General features: G+C 37.4%; 1 protein-coding gene and 1 non-coding gene across 2 annotated transcripts in view; one reads left to right on the forward strand and one right to left on the reverse strand.

The window, feature by feature from the left end:
* PTPRM (protein tyrosine phosphatase receptor type M) overlaps window positions 1-18,331 on the reverse strand; it is a 370,997-nt gene that overhangs the window by 156,928 nt on the left and 195,738 nt on the right. Inside the window, exon 13 of the mRNA XM_085319327.1 lies at window positions 3,041-3,173. Coding sequence (XP_085175453.1) covers window positions 3,041-3,173 — 133 coding nt within the window. The remainder of the gene's footprint in view (window positions 1-3,040; window positions 3,174-18,331) is intronic.
* Window positions 12,401-12,476, forward strand: TRNAS-ACU (transfer RNA serine (anticodon ACU)). Its single transcript has one exon. It is a non-coding gene; the product is annotated as a tRNA-Ser (tRNA).

Raw genomic sequence — 18,331 nt, forward strand, 5'->3', positions numbered from 1 at the left:
GCTAGGAATGGTTGTTGAACTTGTATGGCTATACAACCCAAAGGAGTCTGTTGGACAAAGACGTGGTTACCACATACAGTGAAACTGCTTCCTGTTCTCTTGACAGTGGAAATGGTTTGAGATTAAGTTAATGAAGCCCYAGAGACAGAGTAAGTTTAATCTATCAGTGAGATCTACAGATCATGTATAAAAGGATCCATTTTGGTGAAAGAGTAACAGATAGTATATGCMATAAGACAGCAGCATGTGAATGAGATGTTGCTGCAGACAACTCCAATCAAGAAAAATTTCAGAGTACATAGATTCAGCACGGTGAAACCTAACATTGTGGCCTGATGAGTCTGCCATTCACAGTGCAGCAGGGAAAGTGGCTCTCASAGGAGAGATGCCATAGAATTACGAAATGCTGTTTTACTTTTCAGTGAATTTTTTACTCAAATAAAACTCCGGTTAAAGTAAATGAAATGAAATGATCAAGTGCAGTAGTCAAATGATACGCTAGCTTGATAAGATTGTTTCATGAAATAGCAGTCAAAGTATCATAAAACAGCACAAACACTACAGCTATACTGAGCTTGCAGGACGATTTATACATTTTCTTCAAATGCATAATGTATACACAGTAACTGAACCAAGGTGAAACCATAGGAGCTCTCAGCAGCATAGTGAATTAATGCACCAATAACAACCTACTGAATAATCGGTTCATCTTTCGCTTAAGTCATGAGTGTAATTGTATTCAAGTCTTTCTATGCTACAGCATCTGTGTTAGAGGTCTGGGACACAATATACCTATCATCTCCTGCAACTCATTAGAGTCTAGTCACATCCTGTTACACAGAAGAGCCACTCTTACTTTTTAATATTGGTCTCAACTCATCTTACAGTTTGTTTTGTTCAAGGCTGCAGCATGATTCTGGGACATGTTTAAAAAAGCTATTGGTATCATTCTTTCTGTACTAGACAATAAAATTGTGTGTATTTGGCAACAAAGTTCCTGGGCAGGGTTATTGTACTTTCAAYAGTTTCATTCTTGTCACAAGCAGATTTATTCCAAACCTCAAAGAAGCTCAAGTAATGCACTTTTTTTTCCTAACAACACAATTACTATGAATAATAATTACTGTGCTGTCATGGACAGAAGGAATCAAGTACTCTTCCTCATTAACATCCACTGAAACACTTGGGATTTGAGTCTTCCTACCTCTAACAATTAGACTATCAAACAGCTTTTCCCTAGAGAATGAAATGAGATAGAATATTATCCATTCAGCCACAGATCCTGATATCCTCTTTAGTTTGAAACTATTTGGACTTTCTGCTGCAATGCTCTCTGTGCAAGATTAAGAAGATCTTGTCTCCTGTAGATGAATACATTCTGCTTTGGCACAAATGATTAAGGAAAGGCTCAGAACCGGAAGAGAAAGGGTGATGAATACTGGTCAGGAATAATGTGAAGTAGGATTGACCAGACAATGCAAGAAGCCTTCCWCACTGCATGCCAAGTGCCRCGACCAGGCCCTAGGGAGGAGTTTGGGAGTCCAATTGTTAAAATGGAAAGGAYGACTGATGCAAGGAATCAGAAGTGGGAAGAAAAAAGTACTGCAAATCAGAACAGATTTTAACTCTGCTATGCAGTAATTTATTGAGAAGATTTGGTTAGTGCGTCTGTCTCATTGCCCTGATCCGACTTACCCTGGGGCTTAAGTCTCAGTCTCTTCTGGATGGTGACTTTGAACACYTTTTCTATCTTTTGTCATGAACTAGCCCTCTGCCCTGGCCACAGCTCACATCTCTCTGCCTAGAGTCCTTCTAACTCTGTTCATGGCCCCACTTCTGTCTTCAAGGAAAGTGAAAAGCAGCTATTTCTGTTGCCTGCCCTSAGGCACTGCCAGGCAGCTGCCTCCTTAGCTGTGCACCTCCTCTGTTTCAATTCTGGAAGAATTTCAGGCAGCTCAGGGGTTTGGACTATCTCACACCTGCCAAACTAGTTAACACACAACTAAATCACTAGACTGCAGATAATGTTGGGATGAGCAAAATCAGGCTGAGATTGCTCACATAGGAAGAAAACGCAGTAATGCAGGGTGAACAAGGCTATGACAGGTTATGGGACCGTAAAGTGACAATATGTTGGAAATACAGATACATAAGGAGTATTTGTGACTCAGTCCCTCTACACAGCTAATATACATTCCCAACCTCACCTCCAGAGCTGCAAAAGCTAACATCCCTTAGGATATGACCTAAAAGCCTTGACTCTGTTTGCTAGTGAAATTTTCCCAGTCTAGACTTAGTTTAGATGCAGTTGTTTTTTTTTTTTTTCCTGATCCCTGCCACAACCCCAGCTATGYGATATCTTATCCCTTTATTTTTTCCCTTTTACAATGTTGAGAGAAAAGTAAYGAGGTTTAAGTCTAGCACTTCTTATGTTGCAGTAGTTTTCAAATGATTTTAAAAGCACTACAATCTCAATGCATGTGTGTGTTGAAAACATTCAGCATCACTATAACACTTTCATTTGCTTTTAGGGAATGAAGTTTATGTAGAACAAGACAAATTCAATTGTTAGCACAAATTACCTTAGCTTACCAGTTGAGTTACTGTTTGACTGAGGTGTTCTTTTATATTCAAGATGGGCAACTCTGATTTCYGTAGGAAATGAAGCTATATCTAACTTTTACCTGACCTGCTGGACAGAGTGGAGACTCACACTTTCACGATAGAGATACTGTTCTATTATTAGAGCTCATCACGCAGTACTAATGCACAAGTGCTAGAATCATTAACCTTGAGCTGTTTTTTCTTTTATCAAAAGCCACAAGTATTAATTCATAGAAAATGCTGCGGGATAAAAGAGATTGTGGTTTTATAAAATCACAACAAGGCTTCGGGGAGGTGGCATGGAGCAGCATTTCCTAAACTCTGTGGCAAAGGGCACTATGGTGCCTCAATACTTTTGCCAATATCAAACTGAAAACTGCCACAGGAGATGCTATGACATAAACATGTACACAGAGAACATCTACCAGTTGCTCACCTTTTCTTCATTACCAGCACGACCCCCAGAAATATAATGACGAACAGCAAGATGCCTGCAATGACTCCAGCAATTTTAACAGTATGGTCGGTCTGCTTTTCAGGCTCCGGATCTGGTTTTCGAGTGGCAGCCCCTATGGAATCAGTAAATGTAAAAGAAGAGGGAGAAAAAGAATATGGATGTTATTCTTCTGCTTTTTATGCATTTAACCTACCAACACAATAAACCTTATCCTAAGCCAACAGGCATCAATGCTTGATCTTTTGAGAAAAAACCTGCTTTCATATGCATTGACAGAAATAGAACTGTGCCATGCCATTTTGCTAARCTGCAACACAGGTTGGATACCACAGCCAGGCCTGACCCTTTATAAGAGCCTCTTCACAGATACAAATTTCTGTKTTTTTATTATCTGTTCTGCCTCCCTGTTCTTTCTGCCATTTAGAAACTTGGTAACAACACAATAACTGTCCTAAGCCTTTACCCAAATTTGATTTGCTGGAACATTTTCCTCAATTATTTTTCATAAATGAAGCCGTAATTCCATAACATATTAGCTTAAACACCTGGAAAAGTGAGATAAGCTCATTTACCATGCATTTTACAAGCAATTGTTTTTTTACACAATAGACTTTTTTTTTGCCTTTGGAAATCTAAATCTAGGTCACATCTGGTAGGCAAAAAGACTCCTTCTAAGCAATTTATTCACAAAGTGGGAAGCAGCTGATGATCACACCACTGGCACCCACATTTAATATCTGTTTAAATGAGATAACCAGTGCCTTACAGCAGCTACTGTCTTAGCTTTTCCAGCTTCTCCATTTAAAAAAAATAACATCATTTGTACTGTTTACTGTATAATGTGATGGAACGTCAAATCCATGTCTGATGAAATATCCATTTCCTCTACTAAATGAGTTCAGGATGAAAAATGTTAAGGAAGCAATATTCAATTCACAAACTGATTTTTTTTTAGGATTTCCATTTTTTTTAATCAAAACATGGTAGTATTTATCATTTGAGGCACCATGCCATAATGTGGACACAGGGATTTATATGTCACTTCCCTTCTACAGCCTTTTTGGGAAGAAGGAAGGAAGAGTAAAATCTAAATAAAATATARTATTTTAAGGCCATATTCATCTCACTGTCTGGGTTCCAAAAAGGATTTTGAAAGCACCAATTATATTGTACTTGTTTCTTTGTTTTCTTTTTTGGGAAGAAAACAATTTAGCGATCAATTTATATACAGACATAATTTCTGAAAATTAAAGGAAAAAAATTCCAATGCTTCTTAACAATCATAGCCAGCATTTTCAAAGACGGTAAGCACTTCTCATTTCCCACAATTATACTTTTGGTCTGCACCTTCAAAACASTCCACCACCAAGAATGGTAGAAAAACTTGTCAATTCGTACTGATGCCACAAGAGGTGCTAGGCTTTAATCAAAATCTATCTGGAACAAATTGTTCCATATTTTTTGGAAAACTCTGGCCTTGGTACTTTGTGTGATTGGTAAGCTGGAGAAAATGATCTGCTATCTGTCTGTGCCCAGCCCCACCATAGTGCGCTCCACAGTTATTCCCATACCAATACATTAGAATTCTGAATTAGCAAAATTCCTACTCCATGTGAGTAAATGTAACAGAATCCGGCTCTATCTATTCTGCCATGCATATGCACAAAATTCTGTTACAAGCAGTTCTATTTTTATTCTCCTTGTATCATACATAAATGCTTTTTATAAGGAAACTCTTTATTACTGTAATCTGCAGAGCCCTCAAAAGTGTATGAAATATTTAGACGATATTTAGAGCATCTCYGTGCAGAAGGCAGCTGTTGAGTTGAACTTGGCAAATAGGAAGCAGTGAATCAAGTATGATATAAACAATAAGAGACAATATGGACTTTGCTGTCCCATGTTAATCTAAAACCCTGTAACTTCTAGGACTGGTTTCCTCCAGTCTTGCCTTCATTATCTCCTTTGGGCTGCCTTACTAGAACACCCACCAGTAACGCCTTCTTTAAATCAAATTCTACTTTATAGYTTCATTCCTTCCATTAAGGCTCCTAGTGCTAGATCACTAGAATCATGAATGCTCAACATCAAAAATTAGTGAAGGCAGCCTTGCTACACTGAATGTCTTCTATCCAATTTCATGTCTCTCTGTGACAGCACAGGGTCCTCACTTCAGYAGAACTGCTAGGGTTACACTATGCATAGGACAGAATATCAAAATCCAAAATCTTATTCAGAGTGCGTGTTTTCCACATGTCATGGAGCACAACTGTTATGGGATGCCTTCAACACAACCATGCATTACCCTCTTGGGAATCATGGGCAAGCTGGAGAATCCACTTCCACTGGAAATCCTCTGAACCAGTTCTATCCACAAGGAGAGACACAGAGCCTAACACGAGGACACTATACTCCTATATTGCATCCATGSTTTATCCAATCGAGGGATCATCTCTAATGGGCCAGGGAAAGGTGTAGGTAATGCTATGCTGAGGTAAAAACAGAACAAGCTTCCCACCATGACAGACTTAACCTGATCCATAATACAGATGGTCTTCAACTGCAAATATGATGTTYTCAACCCTCTTAAAAAATGCTATTATTAAATATTACAAAATCTATATATTGACATTAACTCAGTTTGTATTTGGTCACATTCAATATCTCAGTCGTTCCCTGTCTGAACATGGCTCCTTTCTTACTGTCAGTGCGTTCCCAGTCAAATAGGGCAAAAGAAACACATTTGTAAGAAGTATTTATTTCTTTAATTTGCTACCTTTCATCTTTCTTGAGTGTCTCAAGTCCTTTAGTATTAGAAATCCCTAATCATTTTTCGTAACATTATTTAATATTTTTTATATTTTCAATGTAGCTGATGTTGTTTACATGTAACTAATCAAAGTTATGTCAGTCTTTCTCATTTCCTACATCTTCCTAACAGCCTTATCCGAATCTCCTGTTATATGGTACTTTTGCTGTGATGTGGTAATCAGTACTGTACTGTATTTTAGCTGAGAACAAACAGTTTTTCYAAAACAAGATTAAAAAAAAAAATCTTCTTGTGGTATTTCATCCTATTCTTTGTCCTCCTTAACATTCTGTTTGGTTTTATTTTGACACCAGATGGACACTGAACAGGTCACTGATGCACTGTTTACAGTGAAAGCTGCATCCCTCTCTTCAGCATAGTGATTAATTTTGAACCTTTTACGACTTGAAGGTAATTCACATTTTCTTCCACTGAACACTACGTGGCATTTATCAAAATTGAAATTCGAGTTTGTGCTGCCAGTTTATTCAGTCTGGTTTTGTCCTGTKGAAATTCCTCAAGTCTTGTGTGAATTCTATTAACCTGAATTACCTAGAATCACATTCAAGAGTTGCTGCCTCAACARTAACTCGTCCATGTATTTAATAAACATATTGTGTAACATACAGTGTTAAACCTTTAAGTACTTTAGCTATGATAAAAGATGGCAGTTTATTTCTCTTTAGTTCCTGTATGAAAGGCATTTTTTGGTCCAATGTAATACTCTGTCTGTCCCTTCATAACTACTTTTTAACTSATTTTTAACACATGGCCACATGAACAATTGCATTGGCACCATGGAGAGAAAAGTAAACTGTGTTTGGGGATCTCAGCAGCGAGGAGCAGCAGTTGTGAAATCCACTTTGCCAGCTGAGAAACTGCAGTGTCAACTGTGCTTTTAATTTTATTTGTATCTTTTCATGAGAGAWGTGGAAAATGACTGTTGCAAGTCTTTAAAAAAAAGTTAGCATTTGGTTCTCTTTGACACTGCTGTACTGACATTCAAAAAAGCTGCGTGAAATGTAATCTTTCTATACAAAAATAATTAATTACCCACYATTGTATCATGATATTATAGTCCTAGTATTTATTCTATTTATCATTGTTGATTCAATCAATTTGTCAGATATAGTRATTTTTAAATATATAGCTACAAGTCTAGTGGTCTTCTGCATCTCCAGTAGAGTATCCGTTTTTAATGATAGACCAAATTTGTTGCCAAGAGCTGAGCTAAGCCACTGTATTTTCCTCACAACACTGGACTTAATGACTTTCGTTTTTTGTTTGTTTGTTTTACTTTTAGATTTGGTTCCACTCTGCATACAGACATCTGACCTTAAGCCTTGCTTGAACAACCTCTCTTCTGCTTTCTTACTGAGCCCATCTAGGGTAGTGGATTTAGAARGATCAGGGTAAAATAGAGAAATGTATTGTGGTCCATCTCTACAGAGGTAACAGGTCACCTAAAAGGCGTGAGTGCAGGATAGCTCAAGGGAGCTGTTCAGGAAAGGAAGGGACAAGGAAATGCTTCCTGTTAGTTTGAAAAGGATTAAGCTGCTGACTTTGGAAAGTCCTACCTTGATGAGAACAAACTAGAGCAYTTCCTGCCAGGAGTGGAAAGCAGAGGTACACTCTCTACACCTGGAAAAACCCCAGGATGCCACAAAACCCAGTGAAATGGGCTTCCTGCATTAAACTGAAAGACAGTAATGTTGTTTGGTTCCACACCCTTAGCTATTTACACTTCTAATTAATCTCAGCCTTTCCAACTTCCCTCGTACATATTTATCACCCATTCTTTCCCTACAGTTAGACTTCCACAACTTCCACATCTAACATCTAAAACATNTTTTTTTTTTTTTTTCCTCCTTAACCTAGAAAAACTGCCATTCAGCTGGCCTGATTTATGCCTTTCCGTCATGGTTCCCCTTTTGTTCAGTACCTTACAAGACTCGGTGATTATCTTTGTAAGCAGGATCCATGAAATGCCTATAGATTTTACTTCACTTATTTTTGATTCTCAGACCTTTTCATCTAGCCTTTTCTTTATATTGAAATCGTCTTTTCTGAAGTTTAGTGATTACTTTGCCACTTTTCAGCATCTTACCYCCTCTTTAGATTTTGAAGTGAATTCTATTCTACTCACTAATATTTAGTGTCTGGTACAATGTCTATTCTTGAATTATTTCATGCAGTGAAATTCCCACTTCTGTACCCTTACTTAAATGATGGGTTAAAAGAGAGGGTAAAAGACGTACTTAAAAGGTAGGGTAAAAAAAAATTCTCTATCTTTGAAGAATGCCTAGTTCTCAGCCAGGATACATGCGTCTGGTTTTAACATAGAAATAATTTGACCTTTGGGGAAAATTGTTTTGCAGTTTCCTTTGATGGGAAATTTCCTTTTCCTTTGTGATTTGGAAGGCATGAAAGAGCCGTGTTATTGATCAAAACTAAAACTTATAAACAATAATCTCCTGTAGATAGTGTATGGATAGAACTGTTTAACTATTACTCAAGAAAACGGAATGAAAGACTATGGACTGAGTGAAATAAGCAAGCAAAATATCTTTCTCTTAAATTATATGTAAGCTTGTTTTCTTTTGTTTTTCAGTGAAAATTTCCTGAAATAACAGAAATGGAGCTCTGCCAAATTAAATTAAAACTCTTTTTAAATTAACAAAGTTTGAACTTGATTTTGTAATATTGCTGAACTGCTTTCTAAAAAAAAGGCAGTTACGTCATTGTATAGAAAAGAATGACCATTAAATTAACCCTAGCTCAACAGCCTGGAGCTGCTACTCCTAGTCACAAACAAAGGAATAAAATAAAAACTACAACTACCAAGACTAGCTATAGATTGTTTTGTCTAAAGCAATCCAGACATTTTTCTTCTGTTGTAGTTAATAAACATTTCCTTCTTTTAATAGAGTAGATGGGTCTTCATTTTATTTCTCCCACTCTAGGGTGATCATAGTCGCTGCCTTTTCACTTCCTTTCTGCAGCTTTAATTTCTGAAAAGGTACTTGCTCGGTAAGTCACTGTCAAACCTTTTCCAACTGAATTTCACTCATAGGTGTTCCAGTCACAAATGCAAACAATAACTTTCAAAAACTTTAAGGTAATAATACTGGTAGTTTAGATAGTATCCACTAAAACTTACTCATTCTGTTAGTAACTAGGCCACATATATCTATCTTTTTATATATACTATTGACGTGTATTACACAAAAACTGGCAATGTTCCCTTCTTTCTAGAGCAAAGTAAATGATCACCCCTAAAACATTTCACATCCTTCTGATGCATGCCATCAAATTATTATGCWGGTGGTGTGCTTCAACTATTATCACTTCTCAGCACCTACTTTTAACTTACTTCACACCGTGGGCCAGGAAATCAGATGTTATACACCGGTGCGACAGCTGCACTGTGATTAGGTGGCCAAAATCATGCAAAATGCTACAAGGTAGAATAGAGACATGGATGTGTGATGCTTCCTTTGAATATCCACCACCAGARCCCTACTGACCCTGCCATGAAGTACCAGAATTGAAAAGATGAGAGAACTTGGCTTAAAGATTCTGACTATACCTCCAAGGTCATCACAAATTACAGGAGTGAATGCAAAGGCTACTATCACTATTGCTCCTTGTTATTGGTATGACAATAGGACCTAGAAGCTCTAAATTAAATGGCAGCCCCGCTGTGCTAAGAGCAAACACACAGCAAAGCAATCTTTGCCCCCAAAACCATACTACTGAACTGAGGCAGGCTGCAATAGGCAGGTGTAGCAATCAGAAGTGGGAGAGGCAGACAAATACTCTTAAGAAAATGCACTTGTAGTACCCAAATAAGTAAGACCTTCTCTATCCTTCCTGCTCTTGTGGCTAGCTGGTGTCACTCAGCATTTTCAGTAAGTATCACAGTAGAAACAGATCTTTAAGAGTGATTTGAGGGACAGAATAATGTTTTTATGGATGACTTTGGTCAGAGGAGGATAGAAGGGAATAACATAAAGGTTCTTGAAAGAAAAGCAGACAAAGAAGTGCCAAAAGTAAAAGGCTGGAATAAAGGGCAATATGACAAAATAAGAAAATACACACACAATATTTTTCTGAAGAGTCTCTGCTACTGGTACAAAAGGGACTGCTCTGGAGAGGCAGGTCTTTCTCATAAATGTAAAATGATAAACAGGGATTCTAACTCATTATCACAGACTGCAAAATACACATGAATGGGACAGCAGTCAAAAATGTCCAGTTTTCCCTGCAAGTATTCCCTCTGCATTTTTCCCCCAGTAACATTCATTTTTTAAGTCTGTGGCAGCATTGCCATTGTTACGAAAAGACAAACCAGTCTAAAATGCTTTCTATTTGAGTTTCAAGTTCATTCCAGATGACAGGATTTGTGACTGCCTTGGAGAAGACCCAAAACACATACAGATTTGTAGATGAAATGAATTACTACCCTGGCTAGTCTGTTTACACTGTAAGTGACTGGCATTCAGTCCTCATCTGCTAGCCAGCATGTATTCTGCTAACAAAAGTCTCTGTTTTATTACTCCTGGTAGAACTCCAGCTAGGGGAGAAAGTTCTCCCTCCCCTTCATCATTGTGAGCTTTCAAATCAGTGTTCCAATTTCTCCTTTGAAACTGTACTGCTTTTTTGTCCATATGGTGGAAGTTATGAGGTGTTGGTGGGCAGGGTATATTTGTGACAGAAGGTGGTTTTGATCAGCATTTTTTTTTCTCTCTCTAGTCTATGCTTCCAATATATTAGTTTTTATAAAGGCCTTGGCGTAACGTCTGCTTTTCTTGTCTTTTTATAGTATTTTTTTTCCCTTTGTGTTTTTTGGCTTCTTTTGGAAGTGCTCATGTATAAATTGCTTTTTTACCACAGGGCAGGGATTATGTTTTCTTTCTGTTTTGCTCAGAACTGAAGCCATTTCAGTGTAGAAATCAATATATCCTGGTTCTTTGTCCTATGACATGCTAGCTCTCACTAAATCTGTTTTTTGAATGTCTGGGACATAGGGAAAACGGCACTCATATTTTAGCAGGAGAGCATCTCTTCAATGATTTATGATCCTACAATACATACTGCTGCTTAGAGATCTTCCTTTCCTAAAAAAAGTATTTTGTACTTCCACAAGACAACCATGCTGATTTAGTATATTGTTTATTTGGTTTTTTTAAAAAGCATGAAAAACCTGTCCTGTTAAAAGATCTCTGCTAAGAAGGGGCTATCAAAATAAGGCTCCACTGTAACAGTAATTATGAATTATTAATTTTGTTTGTGATATTCTTTACAAAAACTTAAATATGAGCGACACAATTGCATGAAAAGAAATGCAAAGAACTACCTCAGTGATGAATATGACTCATTCAGCTAACTATCAATTGAACTGTATCTCTCACTGGTGGCTGGTTCACGTTACTGCATATGAGCAACAAGACATTTTTTAACATCTGTATTTGTGGTTGTCAGGAATAATAATACTCTTTATAAAGCATGACTAGAATAAATAAAGTTCCTAGCTTGATACTTATTTTCTGGTCTCACAATAAGATTTTTTTTTTTAATGGGATTTTAATCCAGGCTCCTGACACAGGATTTTTCCGGAAGGTGCATTGAAAGAAAAGAAAAAGAAAAAGAAAAAAGATAAAAAGAAAAAGAAAAAGAAAGGCTTTCAAGAAAATAAGCAAGCATGCCTTGATAAATAGGTCTTTTTCTCCCGGAAAACAAATACTTTCTAATGGCTCTTCTTTTCCCCTTTTCTTTTAATTAAGGAAATGTAACTAACAAGAATTCATAGAAATTCCCTCTCCAGTGGGCAAGCAAGCAGTCAAAAGTCCCCACTTACAGTGAAAGACAGACTTAAATCCTGCCACTTCAAAAGCACTAAGATCATTAAGGAATGTCTAAGCCATATCCAAGTCTTCACCTCATCCAGAAATTAATAACCAATACAGAACATACAGAAATAATTTATTTTGTTCTTTGGGAAAAAATAATTTCCTATCCAAGAATTATAAATATACTTTGCAAACTTAAGTTTTCAGATTGCCTTAAAGGGTCCCTCCACTTCATTTTATTTTATTTTAGGAGAAAGTCTGGTTATGTATTTACAAGTGGCTAAAGAAGCAGCCACAGTAGTGCACATCACAGATCTCTACCTCAACGAAGGGAAAGGTCATGGCAGTGTATTTGAAAAAAAAAGTATATCTGAAATAAAAGATAAAAGTCAACTACTAYGCAAAGAAGAAAATGGACAGATTTGCTGCCTGATCTCCCAAATGCAACAGAGGTCAATATCAATCCATGAAGTCCCGCCATATACAATGGACAATATACAATACATATACAACGGCAAATTCCTAAGTAAGATGGCTGGCTAAGCATCCTTGCATCAWATTAGCTGTATTCATGCAGGTCTCTCATACTGAATACTGAGTGACAATAAGGGGGTAAAGTCTGAGAAAGAGACACCGACGGATGCTGGAACTGAAGGTATCTCACAGTACTTCATGGGGGCAGGTTTAGCTCAGTTGGTTAGAGCGTGGTGCTACTAATGCCAAGGTTGCGGGTTCAATCCCCGTACAGGCTATGCTGATGGTTGGACTAGATGATCTCCAGAGGTACCATTATATGATTCTACTTTGAAATGTAGGGCTTTTACTAACTGACGCTATTCTGTTTAGAAGAGTCATTGAAAGTGCAACAGCATCATATAAATCTGAGTTCTGGGAGCACACTGGAACCTTTAAGTCTCCTAGAAGTCCTATATGTATAATGAACAACAAGAATTTGTGATAGCGTAACCTCAAACCAACAGTACTCAGAGTAGAAAAGTGACTCTCAAATTAGCTCTAAGTAAACGGAAGTAGTCAGTCCAGACTGACCCTGTCCCTACATAACGAATTTCTTAAGCGAGTYAGCATCACTCTCTAGTCACTCCTATTTCAAGCCACTCCTAAAGTGGCTAATTTATTATCCACTTAATCCACAAAATCACTATTAATTATGGACAACTGAATTTCACCTATTGCTGAGGGAGAYGTCTGGTTAGCTCTCATGTTCTTGATACCATACCTACTCCTGAAACCATACTAGAAAATGTCAAGAAAAATCAGATTTCCCTGAAGGTGTGTTTCAACTATCTTCTACAGACAGAAAAGARTTGAAGTAGGTTTGCCAGCAGGTAGATTGTCACAGTCAAGAGAGCATTTCTTAAGCTCAGGCTTTCTACATGTTCCCTCAAAGCTCTGCCTCTTTAGAGGAGATAATATGTAGTTTTTGCTAGTACTCAGTTGGCCTCCATTAAGCAGAGGAGACMTAAAGTCGGATCACAATAGAGAAATGTTCCAACACTTCCAGAGYCGAGTTACTCAGGTACAGAACTAGACTTTCTTGGTACAGACACATGCAACTATTTCATTTTCCATCCATGAAAGCAAGGGACCACCATCCAGGATGGGAACTGATTAACATGAAAGCTTCAGATAAGAAGCAGTAGAGCAAGATACCATCTTCTGATGCTGCTGCCATGGGGAACTGGGCTTCAGGAACAGTAATGAATTGATCCAAACAGAAAATCAGTGAAGGCTTAGTAACTTTGCTGTTAGGAGGAATATGGGGTGGGAGGGAAAGAAGAGAGATGGACAATACAGTAAAGCAATATAGTAAAGCAGGTTTTAAGGCTGTACATCAATGCATTTTTGGGTCTCCACTATCACTGACTCAATAGATGAGGCTGATATTCTTGGTGATTTCCACTACCAGCCTCCCACACCATTKTATCTCTTGTGAAGAGTTTTTTGGGAACCTCACAACAACAGTTACACTSTAAGAATTTACTTGTCATTACCATCCCATTTTCTTGGAGGAAAGCATAATGTAGCTCACTCTACTCAAAAATATAAAATCATATATGTGATGATGCATATGGAAAGATAAAAAYGTACTTATGATAAACGTATAAAAAGCAGAATGAAAGACAACYCCTCCTATCATAAAAGGTATTTAAAAAACATTGTTTTGGACAGGAATGTTGGTTAGAGGAACTAGAAATGAGAAGCAGCACAAGAACGGCACAATAAACCCTCAGAATTCTAAATTTGTCTTTATGCCAATACAGGGCCAGTAATGTCTTTGCTCACATTTCAGAACATTTACAGTATTGCCAATAAAAAAATTGTCCAAACTGATGCAATGTTAGATGAATGAATCTAGTACAGGGACAAGAATAGACTAGGCCTCTTCTGAATGCACAGCTGATTATCACTGATTTGCATTTCATTTTTCATATACTTCCTGCAGTTTGTAGGGGTTAAAGGAAAATCTCAAAACTGTCATATTTGATTAAGAATGTCTTAAATAGTCATTTTTCTCTTCAGTTCTTTTCATATCTCTTTTCATTATTGGCACATTTACTTATAAACAGAAGCTGTCTAATTCAATGATGGCATACTGTAACATGCAAAATATGACCATTTTTCTTCAAAAAGGTTTCATTTGTTTGGTTCAGACCCAAGAAGACTTACACTTTTTCCTCTGTTTCCCCTTGAGTTTCAGAGCTGAACTCAAAAGACGAAACAGAATGTAAAACTGCTGTATTTCCCCTGATCTTAGCTTAAAATCATGTGAGACAGCAACATCCACATGCTTTTTGCAAAACTTTGACTCAGCTTTCATTTGTACAGGAATTCTCTATTTACACAGAAACTTCTTAGTGGTCACCAATAATCACTAGGAAAAGGATAAGAAAGTTCATAGTTACAGTAAAATAAACACTTTAAAGTACACAAACATATCTGAATGCCTCTCATRGGGCTCTGGAGTCTTACAGTCTAACTTCCACTGCTGCAGAGAAGGACACTTTAAAGTCTGGAGATGGACGKACAGAAATACAATGAACAATTATACTCATGGCTTGCAAAGTGTTCCGGTATTACTATTCCAAGCAGCTAAATGCAGAGTAGATAGTTACGAAAATTTCAGTTACTTCATGGAATCTAAAAACTGACYGAATTGATGAAACATTTTGCTTAAAGCCCTGTCTCTTAAGTCAATATTACTCTGTTCCATGCTCTATTGCTCTATTTAACCTTAGCACACTGTAACATTAGTCTACAAATTCATATAGATGTAATCCATGTAATATTGCATTACATGTTTATTAAAATCCTGAGCGATGCAAATACCAGATTTTCAGTACCTCAAAACTGCAGACTATTTTACCCAAAACAGGTCCCACATATTCTTTCAAATTAAAATTCTAATTGCTTAGCTTTTTATGACTACAGTCAATAACTACAGRTGGGAAACAATGTAACTCATACTTTTTTAAGGTATTAATTACATCTCTGAATTTCTGACTCTTCCTTTGTCTCTCCTTAATTTTTCACTGTGGTACATGCAAAAAATGTTCAGCTTTGAGCACAACAGTCAGAGGCATTATTTTTTATAGAGAAATGAAGCAACAAACTTCACAGAGGCATCATTTTTTATAGAGAAATGAAGTAACAAACTTCATCTCCTCTGTATACAATACAGAGCCGTTCTTAAAATATTAATTATTTTCCTGTTTTGTTTTACATTTTCTGCTCTTCTATAGACTGCTGAACTTGAAATATTGTGGATGAGATACACTGTTACACTGTTACACTGATTTGTGCCACACAGATGGCACACACAGACTAGAACACTCAGATCTCCAGACCAGTTAGTTGTGCTTGTGGGGTGCAACACAGCTCCTGTGATCACTGACTTGACTTGGTGGCATCCAGCTTTTTGACCCTTCTGAATAAAAGATGAACTCTGCTCTCCATAGCGCAAAACCTAACTCAGCAGGCTACTGAGTCCTTCCTAGAGGATAAGGAACAATTAACGCTTCCTTCTAGGTCACGGGACCTTCTCCAGCTCCTCCTCTCCCAGGTGTACAGCGTCGCTGGCTCTGAGCCTGCTGTGACAGGGTGCCCCAAGATCCCCAGCGCCTCAGCCAGCCACACGCGCCCACTGCCTCGCCACAACCACTGCCACAGCCCGCTGCAGTTTCCCTTCCCAGAGCCCTTAATTACGCAGGAGAGTTGCCAAGACCTCACTGTCCCCAACCTGTTGGAAGTAACAGCAGGGAACTGGGAGGAGGTCCTGAATCCTTTAGTGGGGCCTCTGGGTTTTCTGTAACGACTAGAGTATGTGAAAAACGAAGGCTGCCAATTTATTTTCAGAAAACCTTTCTTACAACTGTAAAACATGAAAYAGAGTACTTAATACCACTAATAGAATCAGATCGCTAACTCACTTGGTTATCAGTTCAGAYGCTGTACTGTCTACAGCTGCAGAGCATCTGTATTTATATTTTGGGTTGGTTATTTCAGCATTTGYGAACAGTTATCAGCATTACTATTAGGCCTTCTCTGTAAAATTGTTTAACTTTAGCTCTTTTCTTCAGGTGCTCTGTGGAAAATTTATTTATGTTTAAAATACTAGATGCTTTTGCTGCACTATTTTAAAAAGAAAAAACCTGACATCTGATTCTGTAATTTTCAAATAAATAAATAAATAAATAAAAGGAGAAAAGGAAACAGTAGCTCCCATGGCACTCCTGTATCCTCTTAACATTTTCTTGTAACTATACTGTTCTATAGATGAAATTGCCATTGCAAAAATGACAAATATAACACATAAAAGAACAAAAAAGGGCAATAAATCACAAGTGACACTCCAGYCCATTAAAATGCATTCAGCTGGTGTTGCAGAAAGTAGAAAAATTTCCCTGTGCTTTACATTCTGCCCAGCTGAACAGGGAGGATGACACTCCTTGAACAGGCAGCTCACCAAATGTTGGGGCTACAACATAAGAACAGGCTYAGAATTTCACTTTGAGAGGCCAATCCATTCTGGCTCTGCTTTCCTTGTCACTTGCAATAGCAATGTAAGATGGCTGTGACATTACACCATGTAGGTGTTCACTTTCCCCTTGAGGATTATGCATAACTTCCACTGATGTAAATGGGTGCTGTTCAGAAGCATTAAAAGATGAGCAAACTCTTAAAATGCTGTACTCATCACTCATTAACACATGCACATAGCTTTGTTACTACAGACAGGGCTGTAGCGTGAACTAGGAAATCACGGATTCTCAGTTACTCCAACAGCCCTTCAAATTCTATCATGTCAGAATACCTTCAGGTCAATGGTTCAGGGTGGAGGAAAATGAATGTGAATGTCTGTCCAGCCCTTGTTGCTACACCTCAAATGCATCACATCGTACAGGAGAGGCCACAAATACTAGAAAAGAAATAATTCAGTTCCATCCAACAAACTAGATGAATAGGAAAACAGTCCTCAAATTCATGCTGCTATTTTTTGTGTCAATAAACAAACAGTGTTGTCAGTAATGCAGCATGAATCTAGAGTAAATCCCTTGACACTAAAAAATTTCAATGAGGCTGCAATTTAAGTAATGATTTCAGCTGAGTTTTTTAACTTTCACTGAAATGGCAGAGAACACAATCTGATGCAGACTATTGCAATAAATCTCATGTATTGAATTTCACATCTGAAGATAACTGTGTATTTTATTATGCTGATAACTTCATAAGGAAGAGAAACCAACTGGGATTATTTTTATGCCTGCTTTTAACATGGTTATAAAGATGTTGCTCATCTAGACCTTAAGGTACGTAGGGTAAAACTCATTTCAGCTTAAGAATGTCACTCCCTTTTAAAAAAAATTCCTCTCAATTCTTAAGTAGCAGCTATTCTACAAAATCTCTGACATATCGTGTTGTATCTGAATGGTACCAAGTATTTCATTTATGGAGACTGTATAATATAGAACTCACACTTCCAGCTGCATGCGTAATTAACAACGGGTAGTAAAAAGGGTGTTTTATGGAAATYACTCTTAACAATATCTGGGAAAGGACTGGCTGCTCCACTAAATTACAAATGGAAATATTTTAATTTAAATATAAGTAGCTCAGACATATTTCAACAATTAAGAAAACGCCTGAAAGAATGAATMTCCTAATCATGATTCCAAGCACGCTATTTTATCAGAATGCAGAAAGAACAAAATAGATGAGGGCCAAGTGAATACCAAATATGACCAATTTAAAACTATTACATGAAGTGTCTCGTACAAAATAGTGAAGCAAACTGCAAATACTTTCAAGCTTTCTCAAAAACTTGGATTTGTTATTCTGCTTTAAAGCCAAGATCATTCAGTCACTCATATTATATAAGTKATAACTTTTTTGCTAATTGTCTAAATGATTTCAACCATATGGTAAAACTGTATTTTTGTRAACATGGAGATGGTATCATGAGGATATGACTGTGTTTCACATATACAGAGTCTTCATTTCTGGCTGACATATATTAGATATTTAGATATTATCCCTATCTGTTGGAGAATATGGCTCAATTAAGTGGATTTCAAATTAGTTCATTTTTGA

This window comes from Rhea americana, unplaced genomic scaffold (genome assembly GCF_003343005.1).
Source record: "Rhea americana isolate MKP2758 unplaced genomic scaffold, rheAme1 scaffold_58, whole genome shotgun sequence".
Lineage (NCBI taxonomy): Eukaryota > Metazoa > Chordata > Aves > Rheiformes > Rheidae > Rhea > Rhea americana.